At 41.5% G+C, this 20,022-nt stretch overlaps 1 protein-coding gene across 1 annotated transcript in view; it reads left to right on the forward strand.

Annotated features, from left to right (window-relative positions):
* Window positions 1-155: 155 nt before the first annotated feature.
* Window positions 156-20,022, forward strand: part of LOC145414934 (uncharacterized) — a 99,807-nt gene continuing 79,940 nt past the window's right edge. The window contains exons 1-5 of the mRNA XM_080284348.1: window positions 156-178; window positions 2,095-2,144; window positions 6,888-7,441; window positions 12,822-13,410; window positions 19,021-19,388. Of these exons, the coding sequence (XP_080140474.1) occupies window positions 156-178; window positions 2,095-2,144; window positions 6,888-7,441; window positions 12,822-13,410; window positions 19,021-19,388 (1,584 nt within the window). The remainder of the gene's footprint in view (window positions 179-2,094; window positions 2,145-6,887; window positions 7,442-12,821; window positions 13,411-19,020; window positions 19,389-20,022) is intronic.

A 20,022-nucleotide genomic window follows, 5' to 3' on the forward strand; every position in this document is an offset into this window, starting at 1 on the left:
ATCTGTCGCATGAAAACCTTTGAAAACGTTTTTATTGATTTAAATACTAACACTCAGTTTGATTACGCGGGAAGAACTCGTCATTGAAGCATAAAATATTGTGGCGTTAATAATTCATCATTAAATACAGGTGACAGTGCCTAACTCGTGTTAGGATGACCGAAGATACTGGTAGGAGGTTAGTGCCTGGTCCTTGCATTAAAAATTACAATATAATTTAGTTTATATTTAACTTATTCCAGCAATATATTTGCATCTACTAAACTTACAGTCTAAATCTAAGTTCATATTTGGCCACAGTATATTGCAAGCAGGTATTATATAATGTATCTTTTACTTACTATGTGGCACATGCAAGCTTTTCATGTAACTGCAAGCAGGTTATTGCTGTTACGCAGCCAGGAAAAACTTCCTCAAGTCGATTCGTGGTGTTACTGTGCTGGATTAGCCACATAACACAAGGTGTAGGGTGCATTCTGATTGGTTCTGGAGGTTTTGTCTTTGCAGTTGACGCCACTCATTAGGCATCATTTCAGTATCACGTCTATATTCAACCATTTAGTGTCAGTATATGAACACTCTAAACAATATACATCAGCATGATAATGTATGTTATGCAAAATGGATGACTATAAGTCCTGTGAAGCCTCCTGTGCCACCTAGAATACAGCCCCTAGTGTTACGATGTTTGAGTAGCCAGTTACATGTATTCCTGTTTAATCCTAACTTAGTTGGTCGTCAGTAATTTGATAATTAATTCATCACCAAATGGGTGTGGCCTTTCCTTATCTCCTAATGAAATTAGTCTTTCACAGGTTACTTGTTATGCTTCATAAATTATCATAGATATGGGGAATTTTTTAAGTTTTGCCTGTGAATTACATGAAGGCTTGTTTATATCGCAATTCCATCATCCAAAGTTATTACCAAGAGCAAAGCTTGCTGCCAAACTCCAAACGAGTGTCTTCCTTTGGCAGAGTTTCTAATTCCCTACTGGTAGGTTTGGAAAACCTCAGTTGATTAAGCTTGGATACTGATTTTTAGGTTAGGTTATTATCAATTAGATTAGGTTAAGTAAGTTATGGTAGGACTTAGGGATTTGGCCTGATAAGTATTCAGGGGCCCTTGAAGGTTATGATAAGTGGTGATCCTGGGTGGTTAAAATTAGAGGAGGGGATCTGGGCGGCAAACCTTCCCAATTAAGGAAAGTTAGGTTAAGTTAGGTTAGGCTGGATCATTAGGTTTCCTATAGATGTACACGTATTTCCAATTTTCTTGGAGTTAATGGTTTCCTTTTTGATGGAAAAGTAGACCTCTGATCATGGGCATGAAAGTTCAGTGCCCAGTAGTTGCAAGATATAGCTGGACGATTTTAACTTGTAAGTGTTTGAACACTCCAATAAGGAACATGGCTTTAACTACAATGAACTTCAGTAGAGACCCTCCCCCTCTTTTTTTTTTTTTTTTTTAGATACTGACCTGGAAAAATGAAATAATTTGTTTATTTCAGGAAGCCCTTTTATGCATCATACTTACACAAATAGTCTTTGAATTTGTAGCAAGTACTGTACTAGTATATTTTTTCTACTTGCTGAAAAATACTCAAATTTAGGAAGCTGTTGCATTACAACTATGGCACATAGTGATCTAAAAAGTTATTTATGCATACAGTACTTTGTCAGATTCTCTGTTAGGCAGTTTGAGTAATCCCCATTTTCTTTTTCTTTTTTTCCCATATGGCAAGGGAGTTGATTTCCTTAAGCCACATTTTTATGAAGTAATATAATTTCTACTGCTAAAACAGTTTTCACTGTCCATTTTAAGACCAACATACATCTTAGATAAACACTCACACTAAAATTGAGTGTTAGCATGTCTGTAACGTATCTCAGTAGAAGATCTTAAGACAGTACATTACTTTTCAGTAGAATGCTTTATTGGCCTTCATTTTTACATCTTTTACATGTTTAGAATATAGTGTCTTTAGTCATATGGCACTGTGTGTGGAGTAGCTCAGGTATATCTTGCAGGGAAGTGTTTAAGTTGTAGAAGTAATTAGGCCTATGCCTTTCTAATCTTCGTTTTTATTCACAGGGGACGGAAAGTTGTCAATTATGCAGAATTGGGATTAGAGAACAGTGATGGTAAGATGACATAAGTTATCTCTACTCTTGTCTCAGTGTACTAACAATTGTGAACTGTACAGGTGGTAGTCTAGTGGTTAGAACACCCCAGTCAGAATGATGGCTTTGTCATGCTTGTGGGTTTGATCCTTAAGAGGTGACTGAATTTTTTTTTTTTTTTATTGCATAATGTGATGTAAAGTTGTCAGTAAATTGTCTCTCATTTAAACTGAGCTGTAGTAGTCTAGCCTCTGGATCCAATACAGCACCACAAAAGAGGATGTGTGGGATTATCTGTTACCATTTTTATTGTTACAAGTCTTGCTGACCATACGAGGTCTGTTCAGAAAGCATCCGACCGTAGGCGCCAAAAAAAAATAAATAGCTGACCTGTTCAGCGAAGATACTTATCTCTCTCGAAGTAGCCCCTTCTGACTTGACAAACCTAGCCTAGTTTGGTATCTCTTGCAGGTGCCTCGTCTCATTTGTCATGATCTGTTCTCTTAGATGAACATAGCTCAAGACATGTTGGAGTGTGCAAATCGCGATCCAGACTTTCTGAAGATCGTTATCAGTGGAGATGAGACTTGGGTGTACGGGTACAACCCAGAAACCAAAGCACAGTCATCCGTGTGGAAGCATGCTCTTCTCTCAGCCAAAAGAAGCACATCAGGTCCTCAGCAGTGTGGAATGCACTCACGTGTTGACAGTTTTATTCAACTACCATGGTGTTGTGCATCTCGAATATGCACCGGAAGGTTGGACTGTCAACATTCATTGCTACCTCGGCATTGTGCGTTGTCTTCATGACGCAGTTGGGGAAAGTAGCAAGTTGGAAGCTGCACCAGGACAACATCCCTGCCCATTCTTCTCAACTGATTCAGGTGCTTGAGGGTGCGAAAGTGGATGTATGTGGAATAACTGAAACAAAATGGAGAGGAGAAAGTGTGAGAGAATGGGAGTATGGATGGGGTATATGTGCAGGAGTAGGTGAGAATGAGAGGGCAAAGGAAGGAGTATGTATAGTTGTGAGTAAAAGATGGAAGAGGAGCATAAGACAGTATGGATCAATTGAGTCAAGGATTGTGTGGGTAACGTTGAAAGTTGGAATACAAATGTGGGCGATTGTGTGTGTGTATGCGCCAGTGCAAGATCGTGCTAGAAGAGTGAGAGAAGAGTTCTGGACAAATGTAGAAGTGTGCATGGAAAAGTTTGGAAGGAATGAGAGAATGTTTTTGATTGGTGATATGAATGGTAAAGTTGGGAATGTGAAGGTGGATGGAATAGTTGGTGAGTGGGGTGTGCCTGCTGAGATAGATGAGAATGGGAGTGCATTAGTGGACATTTGTGCTGGGAGGGGGTTGGTGATAGCCAATACCCTCTTCAGGCATAAAATGATCCACAGGTATACATGGCGAGTGATGAGAAGGGTGGGTGGTGAACTGAATGAAAGGAAGGCATTTGATTGATTATGTATGTGTGGATGAAAGGATGCGAAGATGTGTAATGGATGCAAGAGTTTATAGAGGTTGGGGGAGTGGACTTTCTGACCACTACTTGGTGGTAGCCAGAATTAGAATTCAAGTAAGATGGAGGAATAGAAGAAGGGAAAGACGAGAGGAAGGGGTAGTTGCAAGGAGAGTGGAAAGGTTACAAGAGGATGAGAAAAAGGCAGAGTATAAGAGAGAAGTGGAGGAACGATTGGGCAAATATGAATTGGAGCAGATGGGAGACATGAAAGGTGTGTGTAGGATATTTACAGAAGAAATATGTGCAGCATGTGATGTGGTGTGTGGAAGGAAGAGAAGACGGAGGGGGGTGCAAGGAACAGCGTGGTGGACTGAAGAGGTGAAACAGGCTGTGGCACAAAAGAAGAAAGCATACAATGAATGGATGAGAAATAGGGGCATGGAAGAAGTTGAGAGGCGGAAGAGAGAGTTATACGCAGAAAGAAAGAGAGAGGTGAAAAGATTAGTAAGGAGAGTGGATGAGGAATTTGGAAGGAATTTGAGTGTAAAGTGGAGGGACTGTAAGAAAATGTTCTGGAGAGAGGTGAAAAGAGTAAGACAGGGTGGAAGTGAAGTTAGCAGGGGAGTGAAAGATAAAAATGGTAGATTACTAGTGGAGAAGGGAGAAAAAGTGAGCAGATGGAGAGAACACTTTAAGGAATTGTTGAACATAGAGGATGGAAGTAATGCGAGTATAAGTGGCTGGGAGAAGGAGGGAGGTGAGAAGACAGGAAGAAATCAGTAGGACAGAAGTTGTGGAAGCAATGAAGAAAGTTAAATCGGGGAAAGCCCCAGGAATTGATGGAGTGTGTGGTGAAATGCTGAAGCATGGGGAAGAGATAGTAGAATGGATGTGGAAGATGTGCAGATTGGCCTGGGAGGAAGGTAGAGTCCCGGAGGATTGGAAGTTGGGTATAATTATTCCCTTGTACAAAGGAAAAGGGGAAAAAGAAGTGTGTGGTAATCATAGGGGCATTTGTCTTCTTAGTATAATAGGAAAAGTGTATGGTAGGATACTTATTGACAGAGTTAGAGAAAGAACAGAGAAATTAGTTGGAGAAGAACAGGGAGGCTTTAGGAAGGGAAGAGGTTGTGTAGATCGATATTCATTCTTAGATCTTTAGTGGAAAAGTTTCTAGAGAAGGGAAAGAAGTTGTATGCGACTTTCATGGATTTGGAGAAAGCAGGGTGGATAGACAAGGATTGTGGAAAGTGTTAAGAATATATGGAGTAGATGAGAAGTTGTTGAATGCTTTGAAGAGTATGTACGATGGTGCGAAGGCTGCAGTGCGTGTGGATGGTGAACTAAGTGAATTTTTCTCTTTGAAAGTTGGGTTGAAACAGGGATGTGTCATGTCTCCATGGTTGTTCAATCTGTACATGGATGGGGTAATTAAAGAGGTACAAGGTAGGGTAGTGGATGTTGGAGTGGCCATGGTGAGAGAGGATAGTGTTTGGAAACTCCCTGTACTGTTGTTTGCAGATGATACTGTGTTGTTGAGTGAAGACGAAGGGGAACTGCAAGGCTTGGTGGATGAGTTTAGGAGAGTGTGTAAGAAACGAAATCTAAAGGTGAATGTAGAGAAGAGTAAAGTGATGGTCTTTGAGAGAGGTGAAGTCAGTGAATGTACAGCGAGGTTGGATGGTGAGGAATTGGAAAATGTGAGTACGTTTAAGCACTTGGGTAGTGTGATGAGTAAGGATGAAGGTTTGGAGGGTGAAGTGCTTGAAAGGGCACAGCAGGGAAGAAAGGTTGCTGGTTCTTTGAAAGCAGTGATAAGAAACAGGGAAATGAGCATGGAAGTGAAAAAGTTACTACATGACAGTATTGTGATACCAACTCTAACGTACGGAAGTGAAGCTTGGACGTTGTTGGAAGGACACAAGTCAAGAGTGAGAGCAGTGGAAATGAGTTATTTAAGAGGAGCCTGTGGAGTCACATGGAGAGACAGGCTGACAAATGAGGATATAAAGGAGTGTTGTGGTGTGGATGTGGATGTGATAGGAAGCGTTATGAGTAACACACTGAGGTGGTTTGGCCATGTGGAGAGGATGGAAGGTGAAAGACTGACGAAGAGAGTGTATGTGAGTGAGGTGGAGGGGGGAAGAGGGAGGGGGAGGCCGAGGATGAGATGGAGGGATGGGGTGGAGAGGTATATGAGAGAGGGGGGTGTGCGTTGGGAGCAGGGCAGTGAAATGGCGGGGGACAGGGCGACTTGGAGGCAATTTGTTTGTGGCCACCCCAAACGGGATTGAGGCGTCTGGCAATAGATAGATAGATAGACATCATCCTTCAGGTCTGGAAGGCTCCCTGCTCACCAGACACGGCTCCATGTGACTTTTGATTACTCCCCCATTTTCAAAACTCTGCTGAAAGGTTCCCGATTTGAGACGTGAAAAGAGATCATGAAGAAAGCGACAAAGCACCTGAGGGAGACATCTAACAAAAAAACGACTTTGAAAAATGTTTCAGGCTGTGGAAAGAACGCTGGGCTACATGTGTAAAGTCAGAAAGGGCCTACTTTGAAGAGAATTGGGTCCTAGCTCAACAGGTTTGCTATTTATTGTTTAGAGCCTAAGGTTGGATACTTTCTGGACAAACCTTGTATTTTGATGAATTATATATGCAAAGGCAGTGCTTCATGCTTTCATGGATCAGGTGATATCTTCTCCCAAGCTGCCCAGTCTCCTGCAGCATTCCAGTCAAACTTCCTTAGCCTGAGGTCCCTCCTCATTACCATTCTACTGTAATACAGTACTGTACAGTAATTGACATTATTTAGATTAGCAGTACCATTAAATCATATTATAGTAGTATATTAAGAGTTGATTACTGTATTTCATATGTAGTTTATAAATATTGTAAAAGATAGTTTTTCTTTGCATAGTCCATAGTCTTTGCTTTTTAGATATAGATCCTGAACATACGTCTGTCTATCTATCTATTGCCAGACGCCTTAATCCTGTAAAGGGTGGCCACAAACACATCGCCTCCATGTCGCCCTGTCCCCTGCCATTTCATTGTCCTGCTCCCAGCTTACACTCCCCTCTCTCATATACCTCTCCAATCCATCCCTCCATCTCATCCTTGGCCTCCACCTCACTCACTTTCACTTTCCTTGTCAGTCTTTCGCTCTCCATCCTCTCCACATGGCCAAACCACCTGAATACATGTGATATGTTTATTTACATGAAGTTTTATTTATATGCCATTACATTAATTCTGTGATATTGATTACTCGGTCTTCTTTTGCAGATGATGATTTTGTTGTCTCTAAGTCATCATCACAAGACATTGTAGATAAAGACAAAAAGTCTGATATTAAAAATACCAGTACTACAGAAAGTACCACAAATGATAGCAGTAAACAGGCCAGAGAAAGAGATAGCAAAAAACAGGAAGACAGGGACAGAAGATGTGAGAAAGAAAAGGGCAGGGAGAAGGACAGGGACAGAAAAGATAGAGACAAAGACAAAGAAAAACACAGAAAAGACAAGCATAGAGGCAAGGATGACAGAAGAGAGAGAGACAAAGAGAGAAGCAACCGGAAAGATGAAAGTAGAGCCAGGCATGATAAAGAAAGCGAGAGAAGGAAACATGACAAAGACCGGAAACACAGAAGTTCAGAGAAGCACCGGGGAGAGGATGGAAGAGGAGAGGAGTCATCAAGTGACATCCGAGAAGAGAGTTCAAATTCCACAAGATCCTGCGACTCACCCCGAACCCCCACCACCCCTTCAACTAGCCATGTTACCCCAAGTAGAAGGAGTCTGAAACCAAGGTTGACCATTGAAGAAAAGATATTTCAGGTACAAAATGTTTTTAAGCCATCTTATAACTGGTACAGATTGAAATGAAGCATGTTATTATAGTGAAGGGGTTAATGACACTGATTCATGGTAGTAAGATGTAGAGAATACTCAAGACAAATCAGAGTGAGACCAGTAAAGGTAAGTTACCTTTGGCCTTTATGTCCTACTAATGCTTTTCCTTTCCAGATGCTCTTATACAGTATATACTGTATAAAGGACAGTTGTCATAGTCTCCATAGCCGATAAAGTGTAGTCATAGTCAGGAATCTTAATCACTGAAATTACTTTAAGAAATTGTATATACAGTAATCACTCCAATATCCGACCTAATAGAGCCATAGGTAGGTCCGGATATTGGTTCTGTCCGGATATTGGGCCCCAGCTTATGGACTTGTACTTATGGACCCTAACTCAGAGAAACACCTATACAACTCCCTGTGGACATGCATAGCACCTATTTAAGACCCAAATCACACCAATAAGGCACATAAATGACTGAAATAAATGCAAAAGAAACATAAAATGAGGGTTTAGAAGTAGGTTCATACAATAATAAACACTCTGGTGACTGGCTCCTGGACTTGGTACTTATGGACCCTAACCTAGCCTAACTCAGAAAAACACCTTCCTACTGCACATGCATAGCTCCTAACACCCTATTCACACCAATAAAGGACATTAAAGAGTGAAATGAGGTAAGTATAGTATGGAAAAAAGTACAGTATGAAACATTCTTATGTCCGGATAGTGGGGATGTTCGGATATTGGGCGTCCGGATATTAGAGTGATTACTGTAATTGATTCCATGTCAGGTGAACCATAAAGTTAATATTAAATGATTACCAACACATGGTAGTGAATGTTGCTGTATTATTTAGCCTTTTATTCTTATTACAGTATTTTCATATAGTATTCATGATTATGCTAACGTATATATTTGAGTTAATGAAATCCACTTCTGTATAGGAACTGAAATGATGCTGAAATTTGTCAGGGGTGGAAAATGCTCCCAGGCCTCACAAGGTCGAAGTCAATAGTGCAGCTGCCCACAAAGCCAAGAAAACTACTGTAATTCTCTTGCCTACCAGGCTATGCAGGCTTTTATATAGCTCTTTGCATGGTTACTGTCTCGTATTGATTATTATTACAGTAGTTCTGAACACTTTCAATATCCGTCCACTCACTCGATGTAGTGCTGCTCTCGGGTGACTGCCCTTTCCTTTCTTTCTTCCTTCTTTCCTCTTATGTCCTTTTTTCCTTCTTTCTTTCCTCTTCTTCTTTCCTCCTCCTCTTTCCTTCTTTCTTCCTCCTCCTCCTGTCTGTGGATGACAAGTCAAACCATTTACTATGCTGGATGGTAACCATATAACCAAATTATGGCACCTGGTGGTTTAGTGGGTAATTAAGGTGCTCCAATTGGATTGAGCCTGTGTAGGTTTATATCCAAGGGGTGGTTGGGGTTTATTGCTCAGGTAATGCCACACAGGGATGAGTGAGGACCAACTTGCCTAGCTCCGGGCTCCGACGCTCCTAATGGGGCAATACAGGATTGGATGACGGATGGAACATTGTAGACCACCATTAGGGATACTGTACTATTCCATGATGGTGAATGTACAGCCCAGGATGTAAGGAAAGGACACTGGCCAGCTCTCTCAGGGATGACACTACAGAGACATCTAGCCAACCAAGGCTTGTATCGCATCCAATGATGGCCAAGCAGGTTTGAAGTGAAACAAATCTTGACAAAATAATCATTTTCAGGGAAGGGAAGCAGTCCCAGATTCCACGAGACCTAAGTCCGCAGTGTAACCACTGAGATATTTAAAGTGCAGTACTTTATGTCTTTTTCTTACCAGACTGTATGGGATTTTATACGGTTCATTACACTTGCAGTACTGTATGTAGTATGATTTTATTCATGTACCAGGTACTGTATCTTAGACATTACACCTTTGCATGGTTTGATATCAGTGGACTACAGTACCTGTTCTGAATTTGTAATCTAAATCAGTTACATTAATGTGCTGAAGTATAATTTTAGACTTGTCAGGTAATTCAAATTGTAGTTGATTCTGTGTATGGTGAAATTAGTATATGTCTGTTCCAGGCTGCTGTATTTTATTTTATTTATTTCTATCTATCTATCTATCTATCTATTGCCAGACGCCTCAATCCCGTTTGGGGTGGCCACAAACAAATCGCCTCCAAGTCGCCCTGTCCCCCGCCATTTCACTACCCTGCTCCCAACTCACACCCCCCTCTCTCATATACCTCTCCACCCCATCCCTCCATCTCATCCTCGGTCTCCCCCTCCCTCTTCCACCCTCCACCTCACTCGCATACACTCTCTTCGTCAGTCTTTCACCCTCCATCCTCTCCACATGGCCAAACCACCTCAGTGTGTTCCTCACAACGCTTCCTATCACATCCACATCAACACCACAACGCTCCTTTATATCCTCATTCGTCAGCCTGTCTCTCCATGTGACTCCACAAGCTCCTCTTAAATAACTCATTTCCACTGCTCTCACTCTTGACTTGTGTCCTTCCAACAACGTCCAAGCTTCACTTCCGTACGTTAGAGTTGGTATCACAATACTGTCATGTAGTAACTTTTTTACTTCCATGCTCACTTCCCTGTTTCTTATCACTGCTTTCAAGGAACCAGCAACCTTTCTTCCCTGCTGTACCCTTTTCAAGCACTTCACCCTCCAAACCTCCATCCTTACTCATCACACTACCCAAATACTTAAACGTACTCACATTTTCCAATTCCTCACCATCCAACCTCGCTATGCATTCACTGACTTCACCTCTCTCAAAGACCATCACTTTACTCTTCCCTACATTCACCTTTAGGTTCCGTTTCTTACACACTCTCTCAAACTCATCCACCAAGCCTTGCAGCTCCCCTTCATCTTCACTCAACAACACAGTATCATCTGCAAACAACAGTACAGGGAGTTTCCAAACACTATCCTCTCTCACCAGGGCCACTCCAACATCCACTACCCTACCTTGTACCTCTTTTATTACCCCATCCATGTACAGATTGAACAACCATGGAGACATGACACATCCCTGTTTCAAACCAACTTTCAAAGAGAAAATTCACTTAGTTCACCATCCACACGCACTGCAGCCTTAGCACCATCATACATACTCTTCACAGCATTCAACAACTTCCCATCTACTCCATATATTCTTAACACTTTCCACAATCCTTGTCTATCCACCCTGTCATATGCTTTCTCCAAATCCATGAAAGCCGCATACAACTTCTTTCCCTTCTCTAGAAACTTTTCCACTAAAGATCTAAGAATGAATATCTGATCTACACAACCTCTTCCCTTCCTAAAGCCTCCCTGTTCTTCTCCAACTAATTTCTCTGTTCTTTCTCTAACTCTGTCTATAAGTATCCTACCATACCCTTTTTTCTATTATACTAAGAAGACAAATGCCCCTATGATTACCACACACTTCTTTTTCCCCTTTTCCTTTGTACAAGGGAATAATTATACCTGACTTCCAATCCTCCGGGACTCTACCTTCCTCCCAGGCCAATCTGCACATCTTCCACATCCATTCTACTACTATCTCTCCCCCATGCTTCAGCATCTCACCACACACTCCATCAATTCCTGGGGCTTTCCCGATTTAACTTTCTTCATTGCTTCCACAACCTCTATCCTACTGATTTCTACCTGTCTTCTCACCTCCCTCCTTCTCCCAGCCATTCCCCAGCCACTTATACTCGCATTACTTCCATCCTCTACGTTCAACAATTCCTTAAAGTGTTCTCTCCATCTGCTCACTTTTTCTCCCTTCTCCACTAGTAATCTACCATGTTTATCTTTCACTCCCCTGCTAACTTCACTTCCACCCTGTCTTACTCTTTTCACTTCTCTCCAGAACATTTTCTTACAGTCCCTCCACTTTACACTCAAATTCCTTCCAAATTCCTCATCCACTCTCTTCTTACTCTCTCTTACTAATCTTTTCACCTCTCTCTTCCTTTCCACATATAACTCTCTCTTCTGCCTCTCAACTTCTTCCACGCCCCTATTTCTCATCCATTCATTGTATGCTTTCTTCTTTTGTGCCACAGCCTGTTTCACCTCTTCAGTCCACCACGCTGTTCCTTGCACCCCCCTCCGTCTTCTCTTCCTTCCACACACCACATCACATGCTGCACATATTTCTTCTGTAAATATCTTACACACACCTTCCACGTCTCCCATCTGCTCCAATTCATATTTGCCCAATCGTTCCTCCACTTCTCTCTTATACTCTGCCTTTTTCTCATCCTCTTGTAACCTTTCCACTCTCCTTGCAACTACTCCTTCCTCTTGTCTTTCCCTTCTTCTATTCCTCCATCTTACTTGCATCCTAATTCTGGCCACCACCAAGTAGTGGTCAGAAAGGCCACTCCCCAAACCTCTATAAACTCTTGCATCCAATATACATCTTCGCATCCTTTCATCCACACACACATAATCAATCATTGCCTTCCTTTCATTCAGTTCACCACCCACCCTTCTCATCACTCGCCATGTATACCTGTGGATCATTTTATGCCTGAAGAGGGTATTGGCTATTACCAACCCCCTCCCAGCACAGATGTCCACTAACGCACTCCCATTCTCATCTATCTCAGCAGGCACACCCCACTCACCAACTATTCCATCCACCTTCACATTACCAACTTTACCATTCATATCACCGATCAAAAACACTCTCTCATTCCTTCCAAACTTTTCCATGCACACTTCCACATTTGTCCAGAACTCTTCTCTCACTCTTCTAGCACGATCTTGCGTTGGCGCATACACACACACAATCGCCCACATTTGTATTCCAACTTTCAACTTTACCCACACAATCCTTGACCCAACTGATCCATACTGTCTTATGCTCTTCTTCCATCTTTTACTCACAACTATACACACTCCTTCCTTTGCCCTCTCATTCTCATCTACTCCTGCACATATACCCCATCCATACTCCCATTTATTTATTTATTTATTTAATTTTTTAACAACTTTCTCTATGCATGCGTCTGAAAGTCTTCCTCTACGAGTATTACATTTAACCTAACTCCCAGGTTTTGACTGTGAGTTCATTTGGGTACATTCTGATCCAATTTTCCAACACTCTCTCTCTCTCTCTCTCTCTCTCTCTCTCTCTCTCTCTCTCTCTCTCTCTCTCTCTCTCTCTCTCTCTCTCTCTCTCTCCACACAACACTTATTACTGTCTGTTCTTTATTTCATACCAAATCTTTCTTATATAAATCCATTAGTTGTTCACCCGTCTATACTTCACATTGTTTTGACACATTTATACAGTTTTCTTAACACTGTACTATGTTTTTCAGAGGGAAATGGAGGCAGCACTAGAAATATCTAAGCTTGAAACAACTGGAGAACAGTCAACACCAAAGAAAGGGAACAGCTCTACAGGAGAAAAAGGGAAGATGGTCAGTGAAGATGACAGTAGTTTGTCACACTCTGAAGGAATTTCAAGTACATCAGAAATTAATATAGCAGTAAATTCATCCAGTAGTCAATCAGCAGAAAAGATAACCAGTAACAATGATTCTGACCAAAGTGCAATATGGCCAAGCAGCCCAAAACCAGATACATTTAAAAGTTCTAACCATCATCCCAAATCATCTATGGCCAGTAGTTCATTGAGAGCTCATGGAACACCCCAGATTGCAGATAACCTTATACAATCAGAGAAGAATATGGATAATGATAGTACTACTCATCCACCTGTAGCTACAAATGACAATTTGGATATCAGGGATGCAGTAAATGGAGAGTCGAGTGAAAAGAATGTCCCAGGTGTAGTGAAGCTGAATGGCAGTGTTCACCCAAGAAGTTTTGTGGAGGACCCAGTTCCTAGTACCTCTACAGGCTTTACAGGAAAACGGCAGAGGAAAACTGTTGTGTTTAAGGAAGGTAAATTATTTTTCCTATTACCAGACATGCACAGACAATTATATCATTCTCTTAGTCAGTACTCTGTATATAGTTTATACTGTTTGTATACTGTATTCTGTAAATGCTCCAGGACTCCTTCTAATGGAAATTCTGCATATTTATGCCATGGTCTTGTGCAGCGGCGATATCTGCCTCATTTGATTTCACTTGAAAATTACTTGATGTAACATGCACCTGGTTCATGCATGGACAAAGTTCCCTGTACCACAGTCCAGCTCTTTGGACATGTAATACTAAAAATATTTTTTCTCATTTTACTGGATGTTGCTACTCCTCACCCTGCCCTAGTATGGGAAAGGAGGTCCAGATGATGATGATGATCATGATAATACTATAGGGACAGTTAGTGTACAGAAATAAAATTGTTTCTGTGTCTATCATAGGAAATCATGTACTTAGTATTACGGTGTATACCCAGAGACCAGGGATGTTGCACAGGATACTTTATGCATGCATGAGCTTGGTGAATGTGACCCCATTCGCAAAGTACCCAATACTATATCCCTGCTATTTAGGATACCGTAGGGCCTAGCTACTCTTTACGAGACTGACAGTGATCATTGGAAGTTGTAGCTATCATCATCATCATAACATCTAGACAGCTTTTCTCACTAGGTAAGATAGGGTGAGTTATTATTCAGAGAGCAAGAAAAAACCTGATATAAGGTAAAACTCACCATAGGTCTGTCCAGTTAAAGGGGTGGCACTTGTACATTCACCATTCAATCCCCCAGAATCTCCACCTCACAAGCATCCACACTTCTGTGCTTCATACCGTCTACCAACAACAGTCAATCTAACAACCATTACTTCACCAGGAAAGAACAGGGGTACCAAATCATCATACACCCCTCTCTACAAAGCTCCTCCAAACAACTCAGTCCACTTTCAGTTTCTTAGCCTTATCACCCTCCATACTTTGCCTTCTCGCACACTCAGTCACAATATCTCTTCACTTTCTTCATAGCATACCACATCTCCTCCCACTCAGATATATCCCCTTCACTCCTCTGCATCTGGTCTTTTTACATGACCATACCATCAAGCACTCTCTCTTTAACTGTGGTGTACACAGACTTTCTTACTCTTCATCTTTCACAGATCACATTATTCCTTATCTATCCATTCTCTGCATTCCACACTAAATCCTCAGCAACCCCATTTGGATTGCTCTTACTCTTGGCCCTTTTCCATGCCATAGTATAGTCTCACACGTGCATGTTAATGTAGGCCCTAAAATTCCTTCAAGCAAGGCGCTTGCAGCCAACACACTCAGACCTATGTTTCTTTTCAAGGCCTTCATAGCACCAGCAGCACTCCCCTGTGCAAGCAGTAACCATCTTTTTAAAGTTCTTAAAATAATTATTTTTGCACTCACATCGGATGTGGTATAGGGTACTTAGTGCATGTGCAAACTTGGTGCATGCAACACCAGCTGTATGTGAAATACATCATCATCATCATCTAATCCTGTGTTACCCCATGAGGAGCGTAGGAACCCGGGGCTAGGCAAGTTGTTTCTGACATTTAAGATGAGAGTGACCAACCTCATTCATCCCTGAATGGCATTATGTGAACAGTAAACCCCAACCACTCCATGGATATAAACCTGCACAGGCTCAGTCCGATTGTGCCATAATCACCCACTAAACCACCAGGCACCATAATTTGGCTATATGGTTACCACCTAGCATATTAGCTAAATGGTTTCCTGGTGTACAGGAAACCATTTGACATGTCACATAGTGTAGAGTCACACATAGACAGAAGGAAGAGGAAAGAATAAAAGAAAGACAGAAGAGGAAGGAAGGGGGAGAGGAAATGGCAGCTACCTGAGAGCAGCACTACATTGAGTGAGTGGATGGTGAACATTCCCACCTTCCACTTCTGTGTAAGCTATGTGAAACACACCTGAAATAATTAGGAAAATCACTGAGTTTGGCAATGAAAATAATTATTTCTGGTGTTTACTGTAATTCACTGGTTTCATATTTCTTACTGGTGGTTAATGATATATCTGTTTGCAGTTTATACAACACTACAGGATGTTTGGGTACAATAACAATCAAAAGTGTCCGGTCTAAATTAGTTATTTGTGTGCTTATCCTGAGTTGCTTTATATAGGAAAGAAAAGGAAACTGTACTTTGTTTTAGTTGATTTGGAGAAGGCCTTTGACAGAATCCCTAGAGAGGTGGGGAGGAAGGCAATGAGAACGTTTGGGTTCGAGGAGGGACTGGTTAGGGTGGTTATGGCCATGTATGTGGATGCATGCACCCTGGTAAGGGTGAATGGAGTTTTGAGTGAGGAGTTTTCTGTTAATGTTGGTGTGCATCAGGGGTCAGTCTTGAGCTCCTTGTTTATTATGGTACTTTAAGCCCTCTCATGTGCCCTCAGAAATGGACTTCCGTTGGAGATTTTGAATGCTGATGATTTGGTGTTGATTGCAGAGAATGAAAGGGAGTCAGTGGAAAGATTTAGGAAATGGAGAGGTAGTATGGGGCACAGGGGCTTAAGGTAAATGCAGATAAAAGTGATGGTATTCAGGGCTGGGGGCAGTATTGTCAAAGAAGAGGGGGAGTGACCATTTGCAATTTGCCACAAGGGTGTGGGAAGTAATTCCATCTTGTGCAGTGTTTGTGATAAGTGGGTGCATAAGAGATGTAGTGGTATTAGAGGTGGACTGCAAGATAACGCTGATTTCATATGTGCAATGTGTCGGGGAGAGCATGTGGAGATTGCCAGGCGTGAAAGGATTGAATGTATGGAAGAGTTTTGTTATTTGGGAGGCATGTTATGTGCTGGAGGTGGGGCTGGAGCTAGCTCTATGGCTAGAATGAGGTGTGGTTGGAAGAAGTTCAGGGAGCTCTTGCCTCTCCTGACATTGAGAGGACTCTTTCTCTGTGTTTAGGGACCTTTGTATGTGTTATGTGTTAGGAGTGTAATACTGTATGGCAGTGAGACCTGGGCACTAAAGGAAAAGGATATTCGCAGGCTCAGACGTACAGAAATGGCAATGATTAGGTAGATGTGCAGTGCGTCCCTGAGTGCGAGGCCAGGGAGGGCTTGGTTTATGGTGGAAGAGTTGAGAGGTAGGATGGGACTGGAGTGTATTGGTGTTGTGATAAGAAGGGATAGATTGAGATGGTTTGGGCATATGGAGAGGATGGAGGATGATAATTGGGTGCAGAAAGTGAGAAGTGTTAATGCTGGGGTAGCAAGAGGTAGACTAAAAAAGACCTGGGATGTGGTCATTAAATGTGACCTCAGGGATAAGGGTCTAAATAGGGAAGCTGCCAGAGAAAGAGCAGCATGGAGAGCCACCATTAGGTGACCAATGCCAACACATGCAAGCATGTTAGAGCCTTCAGAAACAAAACGAAACAAATGACAGTCAGTATTACTGTATTTGTTGACCTATCTTTCTTTTTTAGTCCTGCATTTTCCATGTGCTTAAAATTTTTCCTGAATTGCTTGAGAGGTGGCTAGATATGCATTGAATCCAGTGGTATAACTTTCACATGAAAACATTGGGTGGTGATTTGGTTTGGAAAGGGGCTTGTGTGTCAGGTTTTGGGAAGGTCTAGTCCCAAGCTAATGGTTGCCATAAGAAGTTCAGTTTGTCTTGTTCAAATGCTGCCAATACACAGTTTTTTCTGGCCCAGAAACTTACGTAAGAGTAGATCCTAGTTCATCCATCATCCAAACCTACATTGCCTCATGCGGAGCGTAGGAGCCTGGGGCTAGGCAAGTTGGTCCTGACATTTAAGATGAGAGTGACCAGCCTCACTCATCCGTGAGTGGCATTATGTGAGCAATAAACCCCAGCCATCCCTTGGATATAAACCTTCACTGGCTCAGTCTGATTGGAGCACCCTAATTACCCACTTAACCACCAGGTTCCAAAACTTGGTTATATGGTTACCACCCAGCATAGTAAATGGTTTCCTGGTGTACAAGAAACCATTTACTATACTGAGTGGTAACCATATAACCAAATTTTGGCACCTAACCAGTACAGCACTTACTGCTGTATTGTATATATTTTTCCACCTGTATGAGGCAGGTCCATACTTATGTACTGTGCTTCTGTTTTGTTTTTGCTCCTGCTAGACTTCAGTTTAGCTTAGGATGGAGGATGACAATTAGGTATGGAAAGTGAGGAATGTAAGCATCAAGAATATGGTTGCAGGAGGCAGACCAAAAAAGCCAGGGGCAGGGTCTCAGAGTGTGACCTTAGGGATAAGGGACTGAATAGGGAGGCTGCCAGAGTGCAAGCAGCATGGTGAGCTGCCATTAGGTGACCAAGGCCAATGCATGCCAGCATGCTGGAACTTTTGTAAACTGTATGATACGATACGTTGAGGGAAACCTTTACAGCCGAGAGAGATAGGGTTCATCTTGGCAACAGAAGTCATTTAGAGTGTGGGGTCTGTAACCTCAGATTGGCATTTTATTCTGGCAACTATCAGACTTTTATTCTGCTGAAAGAAGGTGGCCACTGTAGCTCCTAGAGAAATTTCGTTGAGCCTATGGTGAAAAAGTATCTGTGTTATGAGAGTGAGGTGCATGGGGTGAGCAAGTGTGTTTTGGCATGAGTGGTTCTGTTACAGTGAGGGAATAGTGGATTTTTTGTTAGTTACTCTATACTTACAGTATTGTTGAATAGATATGGACATAGGAGAAGAAGACATTATGTGGATCAGATTTTTCCCTGAGAAAAATAATCTGTTAAGTGAATAATAAGAATTCACATGCAGTATGGACACAGATACTAGTGTACATGCTGTACTTTGGTGGGAAAAAGCATATGACAGGATTGATAGACAGACATGCATTGTAAAAATTATGAAAATATACCATGTGGAGTTGGAGTATATTGCCAAAAACAGTGCAGAATACACGTGATGGAGCAAAAGCAGTAATAAGAGTGGATGTATGTTTGGGAGCATTTTTATTGTGGCCACTTTGAATGATCCTAGGAATTGGGGAACTGGCAAAAGATGAGTAGATGAAATAGATTTGCCCATTATTAATAATCCCTTTCATTCAGTTATTTTATATCATATGGAGTTGGAGTTTGTTGTCAAAAACAGTGCAGAATACACGTAATGGAGCAAAAGCAGTAGTAAGAGTGGATGTACGTTTGGGAGCATTTTTATCGTGGCCACCTTGGATGATTCTTGGAATTGGGGGACTGATGAAAGATGAGTAGATGAAATAGATTTGCCCATTATTAATAATCCCTTTCATTCAATTATTCTTTATTCTTGCAAACTCTAGATTACTTTATTCAGTTTCAGAGAGGTTTTGAACTGGAGGAGTTAGATGCAGCTTTCATTAACTCTTTCCCTTCAGAAGGTCTCCCTGAGCTGAATAAAGTCATCTGAAAATAGTTAGCAAGAATAAAGTACAGAAAGATATTACCGTGCATGACTTAAAAAGTAAAAACTGTGACATGTGCAGGTTTACATAGGCCACACTGTATCTGAGTGCAGTATACCAACATAATTTACCATCTCAAATGATTTAACCAATTATTTCTTTTTTCCCCCCATCTCTCCCCATAGACAGTGACTCAGACAGTTTCACTGGATTTGATGGCGAAGACTCCATGTCAGATATGTCAGAGGGAAGTGATTTTAAGCCTTCACCAAAGAAGAAGAAGAAAACAAAAGCAAAAGAGACAAAAACAAGAAAGAACAGTAAAGTATCCAAATCTAATTCTCCACGTTCGACGGCCACAACCAAAACCCAAGAACGAGCCAAACGTCAGAAGTCAAGCCCAAACAGCTCTGCATCAATTAAAGAAAATACACACCCAAATATCAGTGTCACTTCTAGAGTACTTGGAAGTCCCACCACCCCACCTGTAGTTGCACCAGCAATAAAATCGACCCCTACAGGAACCCAGACACCTCCTAGACTAGTAACAAAGGTAAATTCACAGTCCAAAAGAATAGTAGCATCAGCACCAACCACCTATCCTTCTTCAGGAAGTACAACAGCACGAGGATCCATGGGTTTAGTTAAGACTCCTTTTAAAAACCCTGTAGGGCAATCCACAGATTCTAATGACAGTCACTCATCTCCATCCACATCCTATTCTCTAGGGGTTCCAATAGCCACAGGTCTAAGACTTGGACTGTCAAGGAAGACTTTCAAACCTCTGCATCCTGGTGTTGCTGGTAGACAAAATTAGAACTTCCGTGTGTCAAACATTTTCAGTACTAACATTGTTATGGTAAGAAGATAGGATAGAAATAAAATCCACATTTGTATTGATGGACTGTAGATTAGTAAATCATACCAATTATTATCAAAATCATTTCTTTTGTAACTATACCTACCAGTAACCTACATGGTATAAATGTAGAGGTTTCCATGCTCAAATTCATGTTTAAAGTAGAAATTTGCTTTGACCCAAAGAGAGACTTATAACAGTAATTAAATAGAATGATATTTTTCCTAATAAATGTTAGATGTCAATAAGACTGATTTTTTTTTTTCTCTCTCTCTCTCTCTCTCTCTCTCTCTCTCTCTCTCTCTCTCTCTTGCAGTACCTGTTATAT

This window comes from Coenobita brevimanus, chromosome 101 (genome assembly GCF_032717465.1).
Source record: "Coenobita brevimanus isolate Jiangsu-jjx chromosome 101, ASM3271746v2, whole genome shotgun sequence".
NCBI classification, from domain to species: Eukaryota; Metazoa; Arthropoda; class Malacostraca; order Decapoda; family Coenobitidae; genus Coenobita; species Coenobita brevimanus.